At 46.9% G+C, this 17762-nt stretch overlaps 1 protein-coding gene across 2 annotated transcripts in view; it reads left to right on the top strand.

The window, feature by feature from the left end:
* Window positions 1-17762, top strand: part of JARID2 (jumonji and AT-rich interaction domain containing 2) — a gene marked incomplete at its 5' end in the record, with an annotated part of 257205 nt that overhangs the window by 193844 nt on the left and 45599 nt on the right. For both annotated transcript variants that reach the window (XM_084257154.1, XM_084257153.1), the window contains one exon: window positions 11155-11334. In XM_084257154.1, coding sequence (XP_084113280.1) covers window positions 11155-11334 — 180 coding nt within the window. The remainder of the gene's footprint in view (window positions 1-11154; window positions 11335-17762) is intronic.

Genomic DNA, 17762 nt, shown 5'->3' with positions numbered 1-17762 from the left:
TTCAGGCGAATTGACAGTCCCAAATCTGATGAATATTCTTAGGCCTGCATTCTAATTCAGGTTTTTCCTTTTTGGTACAATTTCCAAACCAACTAGAGCATTGCACAGCCCCAGACTCCATGTTTAGTATCAAGAACCCAGTCACTCCCTCCATCACCCTTGGGTGACAGCGGGCACTGTTAGGGAGAGGAAGCAGTCTTTAATAAGCTCATTATTTATAGGAAAGAAAGCCTGGCTGCAGAAATAATGAAGGAATTGAATCAAAGACCTGGAAGTAATGTTTGTTGCCAAGGATTACAGATCATTCTTTTCTCCAGGCCCCAATTATGACCTGTAATAGTCTCAGCACTAATTTAGAATATGTAGGAGAATAAATCTGGAGACTGACAGTGAGTGGAGTTCTTTACGTCTTGTTTGTCATCTATTAATGGTAGCCAGCCAGCCCAAGACCATGCCTTCTCCCCAAAACGCCATTAACTATCTCCATAGAAAATCTTAGGTGGGGAAAACAAACTGTGTCATTAATACTGGGCTTAGTTTATAGCCAGAAACAGACCGGCCTGTCATTCAGGGTTAAAAAAGCTTTCAGATTTTTAAATCTCGTCGAAGGCAGAGACCTCTCGGCTGAGTTTGGAAGGCTCCCTCCTTTTCTATTTAATATCATGACCTAAAATTTCTAAAGGAGAGGCGCGTGGAATGAATAGTGCAGCCTGGCCCGAAGTGTTTGCCTGCAGTGTATTTATCTTTAAATAGCTGCTTTGAAGGGGGTCCACATGTCTCCTGCCAGAGGCATAATTAGTATCTTTCACTGGTGCGTGTGGAGAGAGGGACAGGAGGCTGGAGAAGAGGGAGGGCGGCGGTGGTTCTCGGTGCCTGGCGCTGCCATGGGATTCCCACCGTCGCTGTGTTTGCTGTCACCACTCTGCTTACACTTAATGAGTTCTGTCGTCTTCTCTTCATTCTGACTATGATTATTAGCAGATTAAAAGGCTTAACATGGGCGAGCAGTGGCAGGTTAAATGATTCTCTTATTTACATTTGCTTCTTTACAGGCCACTGCAAACAAGGGGGACTCCCAAAGGGAATTCCTGAAACATCTACACACCTCCATACATTCCCTCTTCTGAACCCGGGGGTTGCAGTTCAGAGGCAGTTTGGCTGAGGGATGAGCGCTTTTCTGGGGTGTGGGAGGCTCCTGGTCAGGCGCAGCCCTGGCAGCCATTGTGAAGCTCCGCTGTCTGATTTGGGACTGCTGCCTTTTTTGTTTCCCAAGTCCTAGAGAATCTTCCGTGATCAGCTGTCATTCCACTGCTAATTAATTCTGCAAACCTTTATTGAATTCTTTTTATATGCTAGACACCTATTAAACAGATCTGAAACAGGAAAGCAGTGGAGGTGATCTGGGCGGAATAGAAGCTAATGCGAAGCAGGTGAAAATGTCCTGGTGGAGGGCTGGGGGAGAGAGGGAAATGGCAGGCGGCCTGGGGCTGTCAGGGATGGCTGCGCAGAGGAACTAACACTGGGGCTGACTTCGTGCAGAGTGAGGCTTTGAAGGAGCTCTGCAGAAGCCCCTGCAGAAGAAGGGATCAGTGCTTGGGGTTTGTTGGGTGGAGGGCCCCATGTTCAAGCAGGAAAGTTACAGGAGGCAGCTTTTGCAGGCCTGCGGCTAGATATTGGGCACCAGGAGGAACTTTACCTTTAGTAAAATGACCATTGGAGGTTATTGGAGGCGTAGGCGCATAGGCCACGACTGAAGCCTGATAGACCTGGGGAAGGTGACCTTTAAACTGTCATCAGCCCGAATTTCCTCACTTGTAAAACGATTATGTGGTGTGGACAGCACACGATTGCCGTGCAGCTGTGCTAGAGCAAATGGGGTTGGATCTTGGCCCGGTGGCGTCTGCAGTGGTCGTCCCAGGATGTCCACTTGCTACCTTCCAGTGAGTTCACAGGGGGAGAGGGTTGGTTCGAGATTTAGAAGGAGAGTCTCAAAGATTGGCTGAGTAAACTGCAGGTCTGTAGTGGCAGGAGTGAACACTGAGGGTCTCTATATTTGAGCAGATGGGGTAAGGAGAAGTCCTGGAGCCTTCAGTGGCTTTTGCAGGCTTTTATTGGGATTTGCCAGGCACATGGCAGGCAGGGGTATTGGGGGGCCAGGAGGCTGGCAGGCCTCCAGCCCCCAGCAAGTCTTCACTCTTTTTTTTTTTTTTAAAGATTTATTTATTTATTTATTTATTTATTCATTCATTCAAGCACTGGGTACAGTCAGAAGCGCGGGAGGGCGAGAGAATTCACCAGAGCCAGAGCGGGGAACAGAACAGGCAGACTGACGAAATACACTGCTAAGGGGAGCAGCGGGCGCAGCAGGAGAGGTCTGTCTTGCCATGTGGGACCCTCACCCCGTGGCCAGGGACTGAACCGTCACTGCAGAGGCTGCGGGCAGTTTCACAGCCCAGCGCTCAACCACTGTGCCATGGGAGAGGCCCAAGTCTTCACTCTTTCTGGGCTCTCTGGCCTTCTCTCTACTTCTCTCATGGTTCTGCTGGTGTCCTCATGACGCCGCCCTTATAAGCCCAGTCTCTCAGCCCAGGTGAATCCCATCTACATATATGCCCACACCCTATTCTAGGTGCCCGCCATCAGGCATGCACTCAGGACCACAAGGATCCATCATCAATCCTGATGGTGGAAGGGCAGAAAAGCCTGAAAATCGCTTACCCTACAAGGTCCTAGAAGAGGCAGCCTATCCCCGTGAGCTTTCTTGAAAGACGCTGCCTGCCTCATTGGAAAGGGGCATGTATTTTGGTAGAGTACTGGCTTTGGGTATGGAGGATCATAAATTCTAAGTAGGGCAAATGCAAAAGCCTGGGGTGATTTAGAGGTCATCTAATGAAGGGGGATTAACCTGCTAGAAAGCAATTAAGTAATCCTCCAATTGCAAGGGACGCCATGGCGCTAATAATGAACTGACTTGAGCAAGCCGGGAATGCTTCACATTATACGAGCGCTTTGGGGAGGAAGACACACTGCCGCAGTGGGGCGTGGGCTTGAGCTGCTCCCCTCCGAGAGGCAGTGTTGCCTTTCGTGCAGTAACTGAGTTTCTGGTCCAAGATGGCTTTCTTGATGCTTGCAGGGTTTCGGTGGCCACCCCTTCTTTTCTGCAACTCACACCAGCCTCAGGTTCCTCTTGTGCTTGGTTTTCCAGCAGAGCCTGTGTTCCTTGGCTGAATGTTGCCGAATCAGCAATTTATTTTGTCAGGATAGTTTATCAGGCTTGTTAAGCAGAAATGTGAAACCATGGGATTGCTTAGCTCCAAGGAGGGGAAGGATAGATCCTTCTAATTGCTCTGTGACCTTGATCAGTTGTTAAGACGCTAAGACATTTTGCTCAGAGGATTGGCCCTACTCCAGGCCAGCTGGCCTCTGACCAGGCAGTGCCCTCCCTGCAGATAAAGCAGACTCCCTTTTCCTGTCCAATTTGGCCAGCATATGCGCAGTGCTACTGCTCACCTCCTCTTGGGCCCTCTTAGTTGCCAGAGAATTCCTTGATCTTTTCTGCCCTTTCTAACTCCATTTAGAGAATGTAGATGGGGAAAAAGGCTTCATGTGGGGATAGTCCTCTTCCGTAGGAGTATCTTGGGGCTGCTGAGGTGTCCTTCTTCCTGGATCCCTGAAGTCATAGTCATATCCCAAAGACGAGGAGATCCTGCCCCCAGTGCTCATTGTGTTCTGCTTTGCATAGCAAAGGGCGCATAAACTTAGCTGTTTATGCTGTGACCTTAATGAAGTTACCACACACTGTGCTTCAACTTGTAAACTGGATAGGTGGAAGTTACATAGGTTGAGTCTGTTCTGTTCTTGTTGCTAAGAATTTGTGTATTCGTGTGCGATAGAGATCCAGAGAGGGCCTCCCTTGGTGGCGCAGTGGTTGAGCGCTGGGCTGCGAAGCTGCTCGCAGCCTCTGCAGCGCTGGTTCGATTCCCGGCCACCGGCGAGGGTCCCACATGGCGCAGCAGACCTTCTTCTGTCACACCCGCTGCTCCCCTTAGCAGTGTACTCGTCAGTCTGCCTGTTCTGCTCCCCGCTCTGGCTCTGGTGCATTCTCTCACCCTCCTGCGCTTCTGACTGTACCCAGTGCTTGTATAAATAAATAAATAAATCTTTAAAAAAATCAAAAAAAAAAAAAAAGAGATCCAGAGACCTCATTTTATTTGATTGTATATTTACTTACGTGCTTTTTAAGCCGTTTGTACAGAGAAAAATGTCAAAAAGATTGTAAAGGGAGTATGCCAGGTGTTAATTACAAAGGCGCTTTCTCTTTGCTGTGTATTAGAGTCATTGTAGGGAGTCCCTCATGTTAGGGCTGTGGCAGAGAGGACCCGTGATCCGATGTGGGACCTTTCCTCTATAATGGGGATCTTGGGAACACAGGCTCCTGTCCCAAGACTTGAGTGGGAGTTGGGGAGAGGGAAGGGCTATAACTGGAGAGACGTTGGTCCCACTACATGGGGACGTTGGTCCCACTACATGGAAGTCATGACTTCATCTCTCTTCCTTTTTGCCTCTTATTCCTGCTGAAGGTTTTCACCTCTCAAGAGCATTGTTCACCCACATTCCAGAAATTCTAACCATTGAATTCATTTTGCATTTCCACACCCCTTCAGATTCCTGTCACCAATCTACTTACTTTCTCATTTAGGAAAGCGGATAGAAAATAAATTGCCTTTGCTCTTACCTTGTAAAGTGACAGCTTGATTCTATAGCTGCAAGTTGTTTTTGTCACTGAATCCATGTTTAGCCTAATAATACCACTTTAGTGAGTGTTTTTATATACACCACCCCACAACCCTGGGCTCATCACAGTTGTCGCCTCTGAAGCCACTACACTCTTTGCAGACAAGTGGACTCTGAGTCTCATGGCATATGAGCAAGTGAGTGCCAGGGCCAAGATTCACCCTAGATTCTTGGGTGCTACATGGATTCCTTTTCGGCGTTCACACCATTTTGCAGGATACGCACATTTTTAAAGGACGGGCAGTCCCAGGATGCACGTCACTGCACAGACAGCTCCTTATCCCAGTAAGGAGGCTCCCTTTGTGTTTGGTATTTGGCTTAGAGGACTTTTGCCAAAGGCAAAAGGTAATTTTAACTACCTTTCATTTTTGACAAGTGGTATTTTCTGTTGATAAACTGGCGACAATTCATTGACATCGTGAATGTGAATCCCTTTTCAGAAAAAGTGGCTTATTGGAGTATCTGGATATGGCGTACGGTCTTAGGGAACAAGGCAGTGGATGGAATTTGGGAAATCCTGTTGTGAATTCTTGCCTCATAAAATTAAAAGGTCAACTGGAAAGGACAGAGGGAGGCTGTCTTTGGGGTGTTACCTCTGTCCCACGGGCTTCCAGTGGCACTTAGTGGTTCCATTTGTGGGTGTGTGCGTCTGTGGGAGTCGAGACGTCTGAGCAGTGGTGCCTCGATCAGTGCCTGCTGCACGCACGGTTGGGTTCGTGCCCCAAGGCAGCTGTTGCAGCCGTCATCTCCCCTGAATCTCCAGCCTCATGGGTTCAACTTGCTTCTCCTCTAACTCAGGAAATCAGTAACTACCCTTTGATTCCCCAACCCAGTCCCTACCAGTTCACTTTGAAGGTTTATTTTTAATTTAGTATGAGACAATTTATGTCATTACGTTTGTGTATCTTAAAGAACAATAAAAAAAAATGCCATTTCAATGGGCCCAGTTCCAAAGTTTATTGGGTCAAGCTGCAGAATGTTACTCCCCTGCTAAGTGACAGTGTGCAGGGAATCCCTCTAGAGTCCTTTTAAAATGAAGCTGAACTGTGGCTGAAGATGGGGGGCGGGAAGTGAGTCGGAGGAGGGCTCGGCGTGTGCGTACATGGAATCATGAAGAAGAGCTGGATTTTATAGAAACCACAGTCCAAATTAGAGAAAGCCAACTTTTGGATTAAAATGATTTCTGTTGTGGTTGTAACATACCACAGTTTGATTTTTGTCCAGATGAAAACATTTGGTTTTCACTTCAGTAAATATTGTGGAGACATTGCCAGCTAATTCTGAAAAGTAATGAAATACGAGTTTGGCAAAGCGCAGATGCGTTCTGTACTCCCGATTCCTCTTATCTGATCCAAGTTCAGAGTTTTGTGGGTTTTTTTTTTGTGTTTTTTTTTTTTTCCACATTTTCTGATGCACTTGAATCATCAGGAGAGAAAATCTGCCTGTGATTTAATAGAAAGCTGTAAATATTAAATACACTTCTATAATGTGAGTATAAAATCTTCCCGTCCCCAAAATCATATAATCCTCAGCCCTTAAAACATTCATTTGCCTTTCATGACAACTCCAAAACTACAGTTTGCGAAGGGGACGTGCGGGGTAGTTCCGTGTGTCAAGTCAGCCTTGTCTCAGTTGCTCATTAACCTCATGCGCGGAGGTTGTACCTCTGCTTGGAGGGCTCACCCTGAGAGCTGCGGAGACCCATCCCTGCAGGTGGGGGGTGAGCCCTGATGCGGAACGGGGGTCCCTCTTTAGAAAGCATCTTCCACTTGTGAAGCCCCTGCCTCTTCCAGCTGTGTTCATCCCTGTAAAGTCACTGTCCTTTTCCTGAATGCAGCGCCACAGTGAGCTTGTCACGGTTGCTTCCCCTGACATTCCAAAGGAAGACGGTTCCCTAATAAAGTCTGCATGGGAACCTTACCTCTTACATGCTAGAGTTTATAATTATACATTCTATTTTATTTTATGTTATTTTTAAGATTTCTTTTTATTTATTTATTTGTTTGTTTGTTTATGCAAGCACTGGGTACAGTGAGAAGTGTGGGAGGGTGAGAGAAGTCACCAGAGCCAGAGCAGGGAGCAGAACAGGCAGACTGACGAAATATACTGCTGAGGGGAGCAGCGGGCGGCAGGAGAGGTCTGCACGCCATGTGGGACCCTTGCCCAGCGGCCGGGGATGGAACTGGCCCTGCAGAGGTTGCGGACAGCTTCGCAGCCCAGCGCTCAACCGCTGTACCACCAGGGGAGGCCCTATAAGTATACATTAAAAAAAAAATTTAAAACATGTTCTTCCTTTTGCAAATGCTAAATAATTATCTTTCCACTGAACTCAGCGTCACTTTGATTCTGTAGTGCACCCATTCAGCCATGTTATGCTGAGGAATGTGGGATCGTTTTCACCTGTGATAAATAGCCCAGACTGCTGTGTGCAGTTAGGGTTTTAAAATATACTTTGCTGCATTGTGTGTCTGTGTGTGTGTGGCATATTTTCCTTTACACTTATTTGTAAATTAGATAACTGAACTTGTAGCTAAGCTAAGAAGAAATAAATTTGCTCTATTTGAATATCTTTACTACTTTGGTTTTTCAGATGCCTTTTATTTTCTTTTTCTATGTTTGAGGCTGTTACATTTATTTCCTAGGAATTAGCCTGTAATAGTCAGTGTTTCTCTGTCACTTTGTTTATGAGAGGATCTTACTGGTTTTGTCCCAGCAAGAAAGAAAGCGATTCTTTTGCTTCCTTTTTGCCAGAGCTGCGGTTTCTCCTGGCCTGGAATGCTAGCTTGGACTCTTCATTCCTTTGCAAGTGGATGTGTTGGCTGGGTCTTAGAGGGACTTGCAGTCATCACAGAGCTTTGGAACACACAGCATCATATTGCTGGATTCAGCTTGCAACAGTTGGAATTGGAATGCTAATGAGATGTAGGGGGATGCGGATACCCAGTAAGATGATGGAGGTTATGTCTTGCCAGTGGCTTCCTGAATAAAACCTCGAAGGGGACAGTGGCCTTGACTGTCCACGGTGGGGGTTGGGTGTTGCTATATAATTGGTGCAACTGGCCAGAGGGGAGAATTGGTACTAGCCCAGTATTTGAACTGAGGGCACATTCTTGTCTCTGTTAGTAGTTAACTGACCACCCCGCCGAGTTTATTTATTTGTTTTTAAAGATTTATTTATTTATTTATTTATTTATTTATTTATTTATTTATTTATACAAGCACTGGCTACAGTCAGAAGTGCGGGAGGGTGAGAGAATTCGCCAGAGACAGAGTGGGGAACAGAACAGGCAGACTGACGAAATACACTGCTGAGGGGAGCAGCGGGCGCAGCAGGAGAGGTCTGCGCGCCATGTGGGACCCTCTCCGGTGGTCGGGGATCGAACTGGCGCTGCAGAGGCTGCGGGCAGCAACCACTGTGCCACCAGGGGAGGCCCTGAGAAGCTGCTTTTGTTGCAAAGATCACCTTACTTGCTTTCTTTTGGATATTAAATGTTTGGTGCTGAACTGAGCTTCTAGACATTTTCTCTGTTTTATTTCCTTGAAACAAGAAAACCTTGGGTATAAGGAATGTGTGTTAGTTGCTTTATACGGCTTATCCTAGGTTTCGAGTTTTCAAATATCTTCAATAGATTTGTAAGTAGAAGTTAATTCCTTGTTTATTTCTCATGTGTTTCCTGGGGGTTTTACTTGAAACACATTTTTTATCAGTGTTATTCCCACCCCTACCTCCATTCTCCCCCACCACCCCCCACCCCTTATACATTATTGGCCTCAGTTGCAGAATTTTTTGCATTTTCTGCTGAGGGGAGAAAGGGAAATTAGACAAGTAAGTTACTGCAGATTTACATGAAAACTTTCTGATTTCTGCCACTAGAATCAGCATGGATGTTTTGACCTAGACGGGACTTGAATATATTTCGATTTCTTCTCATTTTACCGAAGAGGAGAATTTAATGGTTGGGTTCAAAACTTTGAAGTGTTGATGTGCCCTGCTGTGTCTGCACAATAACACGTAACATGTTACATTAAGTCATTTACATGCTAACATGAGCTGGCACCTGTAGTAAAATAATTTTTTGTTTTTCACTCAAAATCTCTTTGGAACGATGATGTAAAGTTTGTCCTGCTCTTCTAAAGGACTTACAAAGTTAGATTTGGGAAAGAAGGTTCCAGTAGTACTGGTGTACTTGGCTGTGCAGTACCCACCTTGTGTGTGCTGGGAAACTCCAGTTATGAAGGTGACGGTGTCTCTTTTCCCTGGCAGTCTTGTGCTAAAGAAGAATAAGTAACAATAAATAATGTTTTTCAAGTAGAAATAGCGCCCCCACGCCCCCCCTCCCCCCAGTCTTTAAACTTATCTCTTAATTCCAGTTTGATTGTTTCTCCCCGGAGTCTGTGTCAGATTTATTATGAACCTTGTGTTGAGAACCTATTTCTCATCGCAAGTGATTGAAAGGGATGGAAAACAAGGACAGAGGAAATGGGTTTTGTGAGAATGGATCCAATTCTGCTGTCCACCACGCATCTTTGTCCACATTCATCCCTTTGGAGCTTCCTTTCCACCCAGAGGTGAAACCCACCTTACTCGGGGGTTTGAATATCAGCCATGACTGCAATGCAAGAAAGAAGACATGGCAATGTCTGTGTATCTCCACGGGATGAATATGTGTTTTGCCACTGTAGGTCCCTGCTTTTGTTTTTGTTTTTGTTTTTTTTTTGTTTGTTTTTTAATTTTTAATTTTTTAGGATTTATTTTTATTTATACAGGAACTGTGGTACAGGCCAGTGGCGTGGGAGGGTGAGAGGATTCACCAGAGACAGAGTAGGGAACAGAACAGGCGAACGGACCCAAGACATTGCTGAGGGGAGCAGTGGGCGAGGCAGGAGAGGTCCACCGCGCCATGTGGGTATCTCTCTGGCTGGCTGGGAATCGAACCCGCCCTGCAGGGGCTGTGGACAGCTTCACAGCACTGCGCTCAACCCCCTGCACCACTGGGGAGGCCCTTCAGGTCCCTGTTTACCTATTTGCCTTCACTCAGTCCCATCTCCTTGTTAGAGCACGTCCTCTGAGGTTGGACAGCAGTGTTGGCCCATTGTGTTGGAAGTTCGAGGTCTCCAAGAGAGCAGGTTGGTTACTCGTGTCCTTGTTGATGTTCAGTTGCAAGAAAGTGGGCAAGAGAAGAAATGGTTTTCCCATTTACTAATTCTTCTGTGCCTTGATAGTATCTCGCCCAAAGCACTTAATGAGAAAAAAGAGTGCAGATGTTGCTAGAATTAATTTTAGAAACTTTCTTTGGTTTTTAATCCCCATTGGTCCAAAATAAAACACCAGTGGGTTGAGTGGTTTCCTTCTGAATTGTCATTATTTGAATAGAAAGAACTGTGTGTTGCTTCTTTCTAATATGGAGCTTATTTTCTGGTGATGTTATTGCTGTCTCTTAAGTTTGGAAATGAAAACAATTGGTTATGAGGAGGTGGTTAAGCTATAAAAGGAGAACGGGGGTGTGGATTCTTCATTGATGTTGCTTTCGCTTTAAAAAAATGTTTTTTTCCTTATTGTGCAGGTGTTTAATAATTTTGCACGTTACTAGCCTGAACATAATACTGACGTCACTTGTAAAATGTATTACGGTTTGAGGGAGATTCCGTGTCTTGTGAGTCACCCCGCTTGAATTCAAGACACCATTCCTTATATAATGAAATGTTAATAATCTGCCTTTACCAATTGTTTTGCTCTGATCGTCTCTTATTTTTAAAGTTGCTTATCAAATCAGGGCCTCCCTGATGGTAAGTCTCAGTGCTATCACCACTGCGGCCAGAGTTTGATCCCTGTCCAGGGAGCTACCCACATGGCGCAGCAGACCTCTCCTGTCTCGCCCACTGCTCCCCTCAGCAGTGTATTTCAGTACATCTGCCTGTTCTGTTCCCCACTCTGTCTCTGGTGAATCAATATATAATCCATAAGTCTATCTTCCTTAACACTGGGTAGACATTTTTATTTTATTGCTTTTTATCTTTCTCAGTCACTGCTGATGTGTTTGTTGCGGGAGGGGGACACACTCACATTATTCAGATGAGATTTAAAATTTATGATTTGTTAGGTTTGGTGAATAGCATCATCCCTCTCCCCTGCCTGGGGGACTTTGCTTGATATCTGTTGAAAGGACACAATTGGAATTTTATTTCCTGGGGGATATTTGAAAAATAAATTAAAAATGGCAGTAGAGATGCGTAGCATTGCTTTATCTCAGTCCTGAGGATCTGGGTTTGTAATTTAATAAATGCCTCCATTTGTTGTGCTGCTTCTGGTGGGGGGCGCCCAGACTTGTTTTTATGAGCCCTCTTTCTTAAACCCGCCAGGTTCTCCTGCGCTGCCCAACAGCATGGTATATTTTGGAAGCTCTCAGGATGAGGAGGATGTTGAGGAGGAAGAAGATGAGACAGAAGACGTCAAAACAGCTACCAACAACAATGCTTCATCTTCATGCCAGTCAACCCCCAGGAAAGGAAAAACTCACAAGCATGTTCACAACGGGCATGGTAGGTCCACTCTTGGTTTGAGTAAAGTAAGATAAAATCCAGAGTTTTGGGTGACAGCTGGAGCAGATCATCTTCTGAGGAGATGATGATGAAGGCTGCATAGCTGGCTAGTGGCGGAGCTAGGTTCTGAACTTCTCTGGACACTTAAAGGGCAAAGAGGTGCGTAGAACAGTATAATCCACTGTGGCCCAGATGGATAGATTGTTAAGATGAGTGTGGATATTCGTAGGCTGTGGAGACGATAATAAATTTCATAAGCACTGCAGATAGTTGCAGGAAGCAATCCCTTTTATTTATTTATTTTTAAAGATTTATTTATACAAAAGCTGGGGTGCAGGCCAGAGGTGCAGGAGGGTGAGAGAATTCACCAGAGACAGAGTGGGGAACAGAACAGGCAGACTGACTGAAATACACTGGTGAAGGGAGCAGCGGGTGAGACCGGAGAGGTCTGCCCCGCCATGTGGGTAGCCTCCTGGCTGGTGAGGAATCGAACCCGTGCGGCAAAGGCTGCGGACAGCTTCACAGCATAGCGCTCAACCAACTTTGCCACTGGGGAGACCCCACGATCACTGTTAAAGGGGGGTGGTCAAGAAGATTGTGTGAAGAAACTTGTGATCAGCTTAATTATGCTTTTAACAAGTGAAGATCTTTATCATTCAGCACATGAAATAAGTAAATGCATATATATTATAAATTCTACTAATTTTTCATTGAGGAAGATGAGGAACAAACAGCACATAAGGTAGGAAGAAAAATTTGGATATCAGAGAGTAAGCTGACTGTAGAAAGTGCCCAGTGGTTTTTCAGCAGGGGAAGTGACTTAATTGGAGATGTGTTTTGAGAAGATTAAGCTGGCATCAATTATGGGAATGTCATAAAGGGAAATGACTTGAAGAGGAGGGAGCACTTTGGAAGGCTGTAATTGTAGGCAGCACCTGGCCAGAGTAACAGGGGACTAAGAGCAGCATAGACAAGAGTGCAGAGCCAGTGCTTTGGAATGAGGGAACCACGGGAAAGAATTGGTCACACGTGCCCTTCAGGCTACGAGGAAGAACTCAAATGTAGAGAAAGGAACTGTTGATGGTCTTAGATGTGGAAATAAGATGAACTGTAACAAGTTCAGAATGATTCCTCTGACAGCAGACAGAGCCTGAGGATTCCTGCTAGAAAGCAGCTGAGGTGAGGCCGGGGTTGAAAATAAACATCAGTTCTGAGGAGCACATGGGGCATTTAAGTAAAATTGATCAGCTTTTCACAACTGACTGGGAAGGCCGGGTTGAAGGAAGCCGAAGCAGAATTAGGGAGTTGATGCGGGGGCCAGTGAAGAATTTGGTTATTTTGGGGCTTGTGATGGTGAAGACCAGCCCTGCAGGGGCTGAGGGGGGCCTCACCCAGGAGCTGCTGGCAGAAAGCGTCTGCATGAGCGCGCTTTCAGAGGGAGGATGAGCAAGAGAGGAGCCTTGTGATTTCCTTTAAAAAAAAAAAAAAATTCTTGAGAAGGTGTCTAGTTTTCTGGTTGTACCTTTTGTTGAGATGAATCAAGAGTAAACAATAGAAACAAAACATGAAACTGAACTTGTGTCTGTTGGTGTCTGTGTGAGCAGATGACAGAAGGGCAGCTCGCTGGCAGGGCTGCAGAATGGTTCCGCCTTGTGAGTTGTCATGGTCTCCCGGTGATGGGCCGGAGGTGGGCGAATGCACCCCAGGTGTACTGGTGCACCTGTAGTTGGGCCCTCCGCTCCCATTTCGCCCCAGCTTGTTAGAACTTGCCGGCTCATTAGACAGTTTTCTCAGATTCAGCTTTCAGTGTCAAACAGGATGATCCTTCCTGTGCATGGATATTAATTTTGTTTTCATAGGAGCTGCAGGGTGAGGCTGTGAAGGGGCAGTGATGGCCTGGCAGGACATTCAGAGTTGGTGACAGATACCCAGTGTCTGGGTTCCTGTCTGAAAACACACACACACACACACACACACACACACACACTTTAAAAATATTGCGAGATTTTACTATTGTAAACAGTTCGTGTATGAGTAAAAAAATGGGATTGAAAAGGCTTTAAAATTTGCACTTTGGGAATTCCCTTGTTACTTCAAACATTGTCTGCAGCACTGTTGGTTTTTTTGTCTGTCTGATGAATCCTGTGTCTCTTGGATGGGGTGTGTGCAGGATAGCATTTGGTTCTAGGGGTGGTTGGGCTGACTAGGTGGGGGGAGTCTGCGGGGGGGACGTCCTCACTGCCTTTTCTGACTGTGCTCATGCATTCTCTCTTCTCTGTGTCTTCCTCCCTTCCTCTGCTGTGCTGTCCTGTGCCATCTGGAGATGTGGCATAAGCTAGCAGGACAGCAGGGCGCTCCCCGCACCAGCCAGGCCTCCCCAGTACACGATCTCCACGCCGCCTCCCCACACCTGTGTGCTTCTCGAGACTCAGAGAAGCCACATTTGCAAAGGCCCTATGAGTTCTTATCTCTGAATTCTCTCTCCTTGCATCTACTTCTGATGTGTTTTCTTGATGATGGGTCTTATTTATGCCCTTTTGTCCTTTTAATCCTATCCAGATATCGACTATAACATTGGCCTGTAATCTACACTTTAATTTTTTTTTTTTTTTTTTTTTTTTGTTTTCTAAGCAATGATGCTCTTTCACTTTCCGGCAGTCTGGATAGTTTTGTAGCTTTCTTTCGATTGAGTTCATCCGTGATTCATTCAACACCTACCCTGTGGTCTCCTACCTTTTGCATCATGAGTATTTGTTTCAGTACTTTATCCCGAGAGGTGATTTCCAGAGCTCCCCCGCAAGTCCTCATCAAAACAACCATTTCAGGAACATGCAAAAACAGAATCCTTTTTAACACTGACAGAATTCAGAGATAAGGTTTGCTTTTGCAGCTCCAGGGGAGTCCAAGAACCCCCTTGCAGTGAGAACCCCTGGGAATGTGCACACACCCAAATGTTGGGGAGGTAACTGCAGCCCAGATGGCCTGTCTTTGTGCTTGGTTGTTCCAGACTGTGGTGTGCAGCTGGCCTCGTCCCCGTCAACTCCCAGCCAGTGGGCAGTGCATCCACTCCTACCCCAGGCGCCCACCATGCGCCATTCCATTTGGAGTTTGGTTTATCTGATTTTCAGTAGCCTCAGAGAAAAGTATGAATTTCTGTTTTGTTCGAGTTTTTCTTGTTCGTACCCTGGACCCTAAGACCTTCACGTCTATTCATATCCTAACTACGTAATGGTGGTGTTTAAGGTCCTTTTACTATGGAGTATTCCGAAGACCAACAGGTAGACAAAGGAGGCACCAAACAGGCTCTAGTATAATCTTCCTTGCAAAATTAGCTTGTGTGTGTGTGTGCGTTTTTTAATTCATTCATTCATTCATTCATTCATCCATATTAAAGATTTATTCAGGCATACAAGGACTGGGGTACAGGCCAGATGCGCGGGAGGGTGAGAGGATTCACCAGAGACAGAGCAGGGGGCAGAACAGGCAGACAGACCGATGATACTGCTGAGGGGAGCAGCGGGTGAGACAGGAGAGGTCTGCCGCCCCATATGGGTATCTCGCTGGCCAGCTGGGATTGAACCCGCGCTGCGGGGGCTGTGGACAGCTTCACAGCACTGCGTTCAACCACCTGCGCCACCAGGGGAGGCCCTATTTTTATTTATTTTTAAGTGAAGTAATACTGGGCTATCCCCATCAGGTATTAACCACCAAGCTTATGTGATTTTGGCAAGTGTCACACCCATAAGTGTTAGAAAAGATTTTGTTTTGCATGTTCCTGAGATTGCTGTTTTTGGAGGACTTGGGTAGGAGCCCTGGAAATCATCTCACTGGGTAACGTACTGAAACAGAATCATATATTCTTGAGAGCAGGATCTTGCCACATTAAGGAATGCTGTGGAGTTCATTTGTTTTGTCAGCTGTATAATAAGTTTTTTTTTTTTTTAAGATTTATTTTTTATTTATTTATACAAGCACTGGGTACAGTCAGAAGCGCGGGAGGGTAAGAGAATTCACCAGAGCCAGAGCGGGGAGCAGAGCAGGCAGAAGGACCGAAGTACACTGCTGAGGGGAGCAGCGGGCGGCAGGAGAGGTCTGCGCGCCATGCAGGACCCTCCTCCGGTGGCCGGGGAGCAGCCGGGGATCGAACCGGCGCTGAGAGGCTGCGGGCAGCTTCGCAACCCAGCGCTCAACCGCTGCGCCACCGGGGAGGCCCTGTATAATAAGTTTTTACTTCCATATATTTGAGAAACATGTGTGAGCCCCTGTACTATTTTTAATGCCTTGCGTGGTAACCCGGATGACACGTCGGTGCAGGCTCTTCCCCAGGAGCTTGAGGTGGGAGGTGCTCCCTGATGGGCCCTTCAGAAATCTCGAGAGACAGGCAGAAGCACAGGGCACACCCTCACCCCTTGTCACTTTCTGTGTCTCACATGTTCTTCCTGTCAGTCCAGGTGTCACACCATTTGTCGTGGGGACCCCCTCACACCTCGGTGCAAGCATCCTTGATAGGAAGGGACCTTGGCTCCAGCAGCTGAGGCGACGACTCCAGTGTTCGCCGTGGGCTCAATGAAAGTGGTGTTTTGTAGTTTCTGTGCATGTTTATGGACTTTGTGAATTTGTCTTCCTTTTTGCAAGATCCTGTGAAGAGCAAATGTAACGTGGTGGCTTTCGGAGTTGAGGGGACAGCTGCTGCAGAGGTCATGGTGTTCTTTCTCTGCATCTTTCATTTCTTCCTGAAGGGAAGGGCTTTTCTCGGCAGCGATACTCTAATCACGTTTGTGCTTTGGAAAGGTGAACTAGGGTAGCATTTTGGAAGAGAGATTGGAATGGGCCTGGGGTAGAGGCACAAAACCTTTCAGGAGACCGCGGTACTAGCTGCTCATGATTCTGAGGTTTTAGCCAAGGAGGCGTCGTTGCGATGAAGTAGGAAGGTCAAATGAGGCCGTGCTGACACGGTGGGGGGTGGCGTGGTGGCAGTGCCATTACAGGTGCAATTAGAAATGTGCTTCTTCTGCTCATCTGCAGTGCTCTGCGGGCGAGCTGGACTCGTTGGAACCAGGCTGGGAGTAAATTAGTTGAGATTTCCGGCTTTCCGAGCCCTCCTCATGTAACCGACGTCAGTCAGCTCTTGCATCTGTAAGAACACTGGGAGAGGAGGCTGCAGGTGCCAGCAGCACAGTGATTCAGAGCCTGGGCTTCAGGCCCCGGCTGGCCCACTGGCTTTGAATTCGGCCCTCAGCAGTCGCCTGCTGTCTGCCTCTGAGCAAGGCACTTTGTTTCTCAGCCCCAGGCAGGGTTCAGCGACCTGTGTGCAGAGGGTCCAAGCGCGCCGCACAGGTGCCCATGTCCTGAGCAAGCGAGCGCTTTCTCCGTGACTAGCAGCAGGAAGACTGAGCTCTGGGTGTGTGTTCGTGGACGTTCTCTCTCTCCAGCTCCTCTGCCACGGAGCAGAGGGCTGAGGGCGTCAGGGCAGGCCTCGTGCCTCTGTGCACTTGAGGGAATGGAAGAGCTGGTGTTTGCACGCATAACCTTGTGAGCTGAGCGCTGTTTCCGCGGAGTCGGACCACGATGGTGCAGGGGCCGTACTCCTCTCTCGTGACCCCGGCGGGCGCCAGCTCCACAAGCGCTGCCTGCTTCTCTCGCCACATGGCATTTGTGTCTTTGGAAGCAAAATAGTAAAAACCTCCAGGGCTCACTGCTGCTTCTCCCTGAGGCCGGTGGAGGGGTGGGTCCCTGCTAGCAGGGTGACCCAGAGTGGTTTTGTTATGAAGAAGTCAGCTTTGAAGGAGGCCAATTTTAGCTTCAGAGTCAGGATTTCAGCACAACACTGAACCTTCATTGCCTAGTTAGCGATCTGCCCGGCCGCTCCGTTCTACAGCATGTTTTCTGTAATAAAGAAGACAGATGACAAGGAAACAAACTCGCGTCAGCAGTTTATTAAAGCAAGTCATCTCATTCCTGAGAGGGAGTCCCCAGGCAGGACGGCGTCAGGGTATTCCTGAAGGCTCTGTTTTCAACAGCAGAGAAAAGAGTTATTGATACTAGAACCTTATTATCCCTAGATGCTAAGTCTACAATGTAATAGTCTTTAAAAATGAAGCACTGAACTGTGAAATATTCCCCTGCCAACATTGCTCCTTCCTCAGCCATTTCTAGGTCAGAGAAATTAGACATACTTACTGGATGCGTCGCCTCAGAATCGTTGCTACTGAGGTGTCTTACCTGGGTGATGAGCGCTGCTGTGTGTTCATAGTAAATGACCTAGCAAGATTGCCTGTTTAGCTTGATCCAGATTTCTTTCTTTCTTTTTTTTTTTTTATTAAGATTGATTTATTTATTTATACAAGCACTGGGTACAGTCAGAAGCGCGGGAGGGTGAGAGAATTCACCAGAGCCAGAGCGGGGAGCAGAACAGGCAGACTGACGAA

The sequence above is a fragment of the Talpa europaea genome, assembly GCF_964194135.1.
Source record: "Talpa europaea genome assembly, chromosome: 2".
Lineage (NCBI taxonomy): Eukaryota > Metazoa > Chordata > Mammalia > Eulipotyphla > Talpidae > Talpa > Talpa europaea.
The sequence above is the reverse complement of the archived record's forward strand: the minus strand, read 5'-3'. Positions and strand labels throughout refer to the sequence as shown.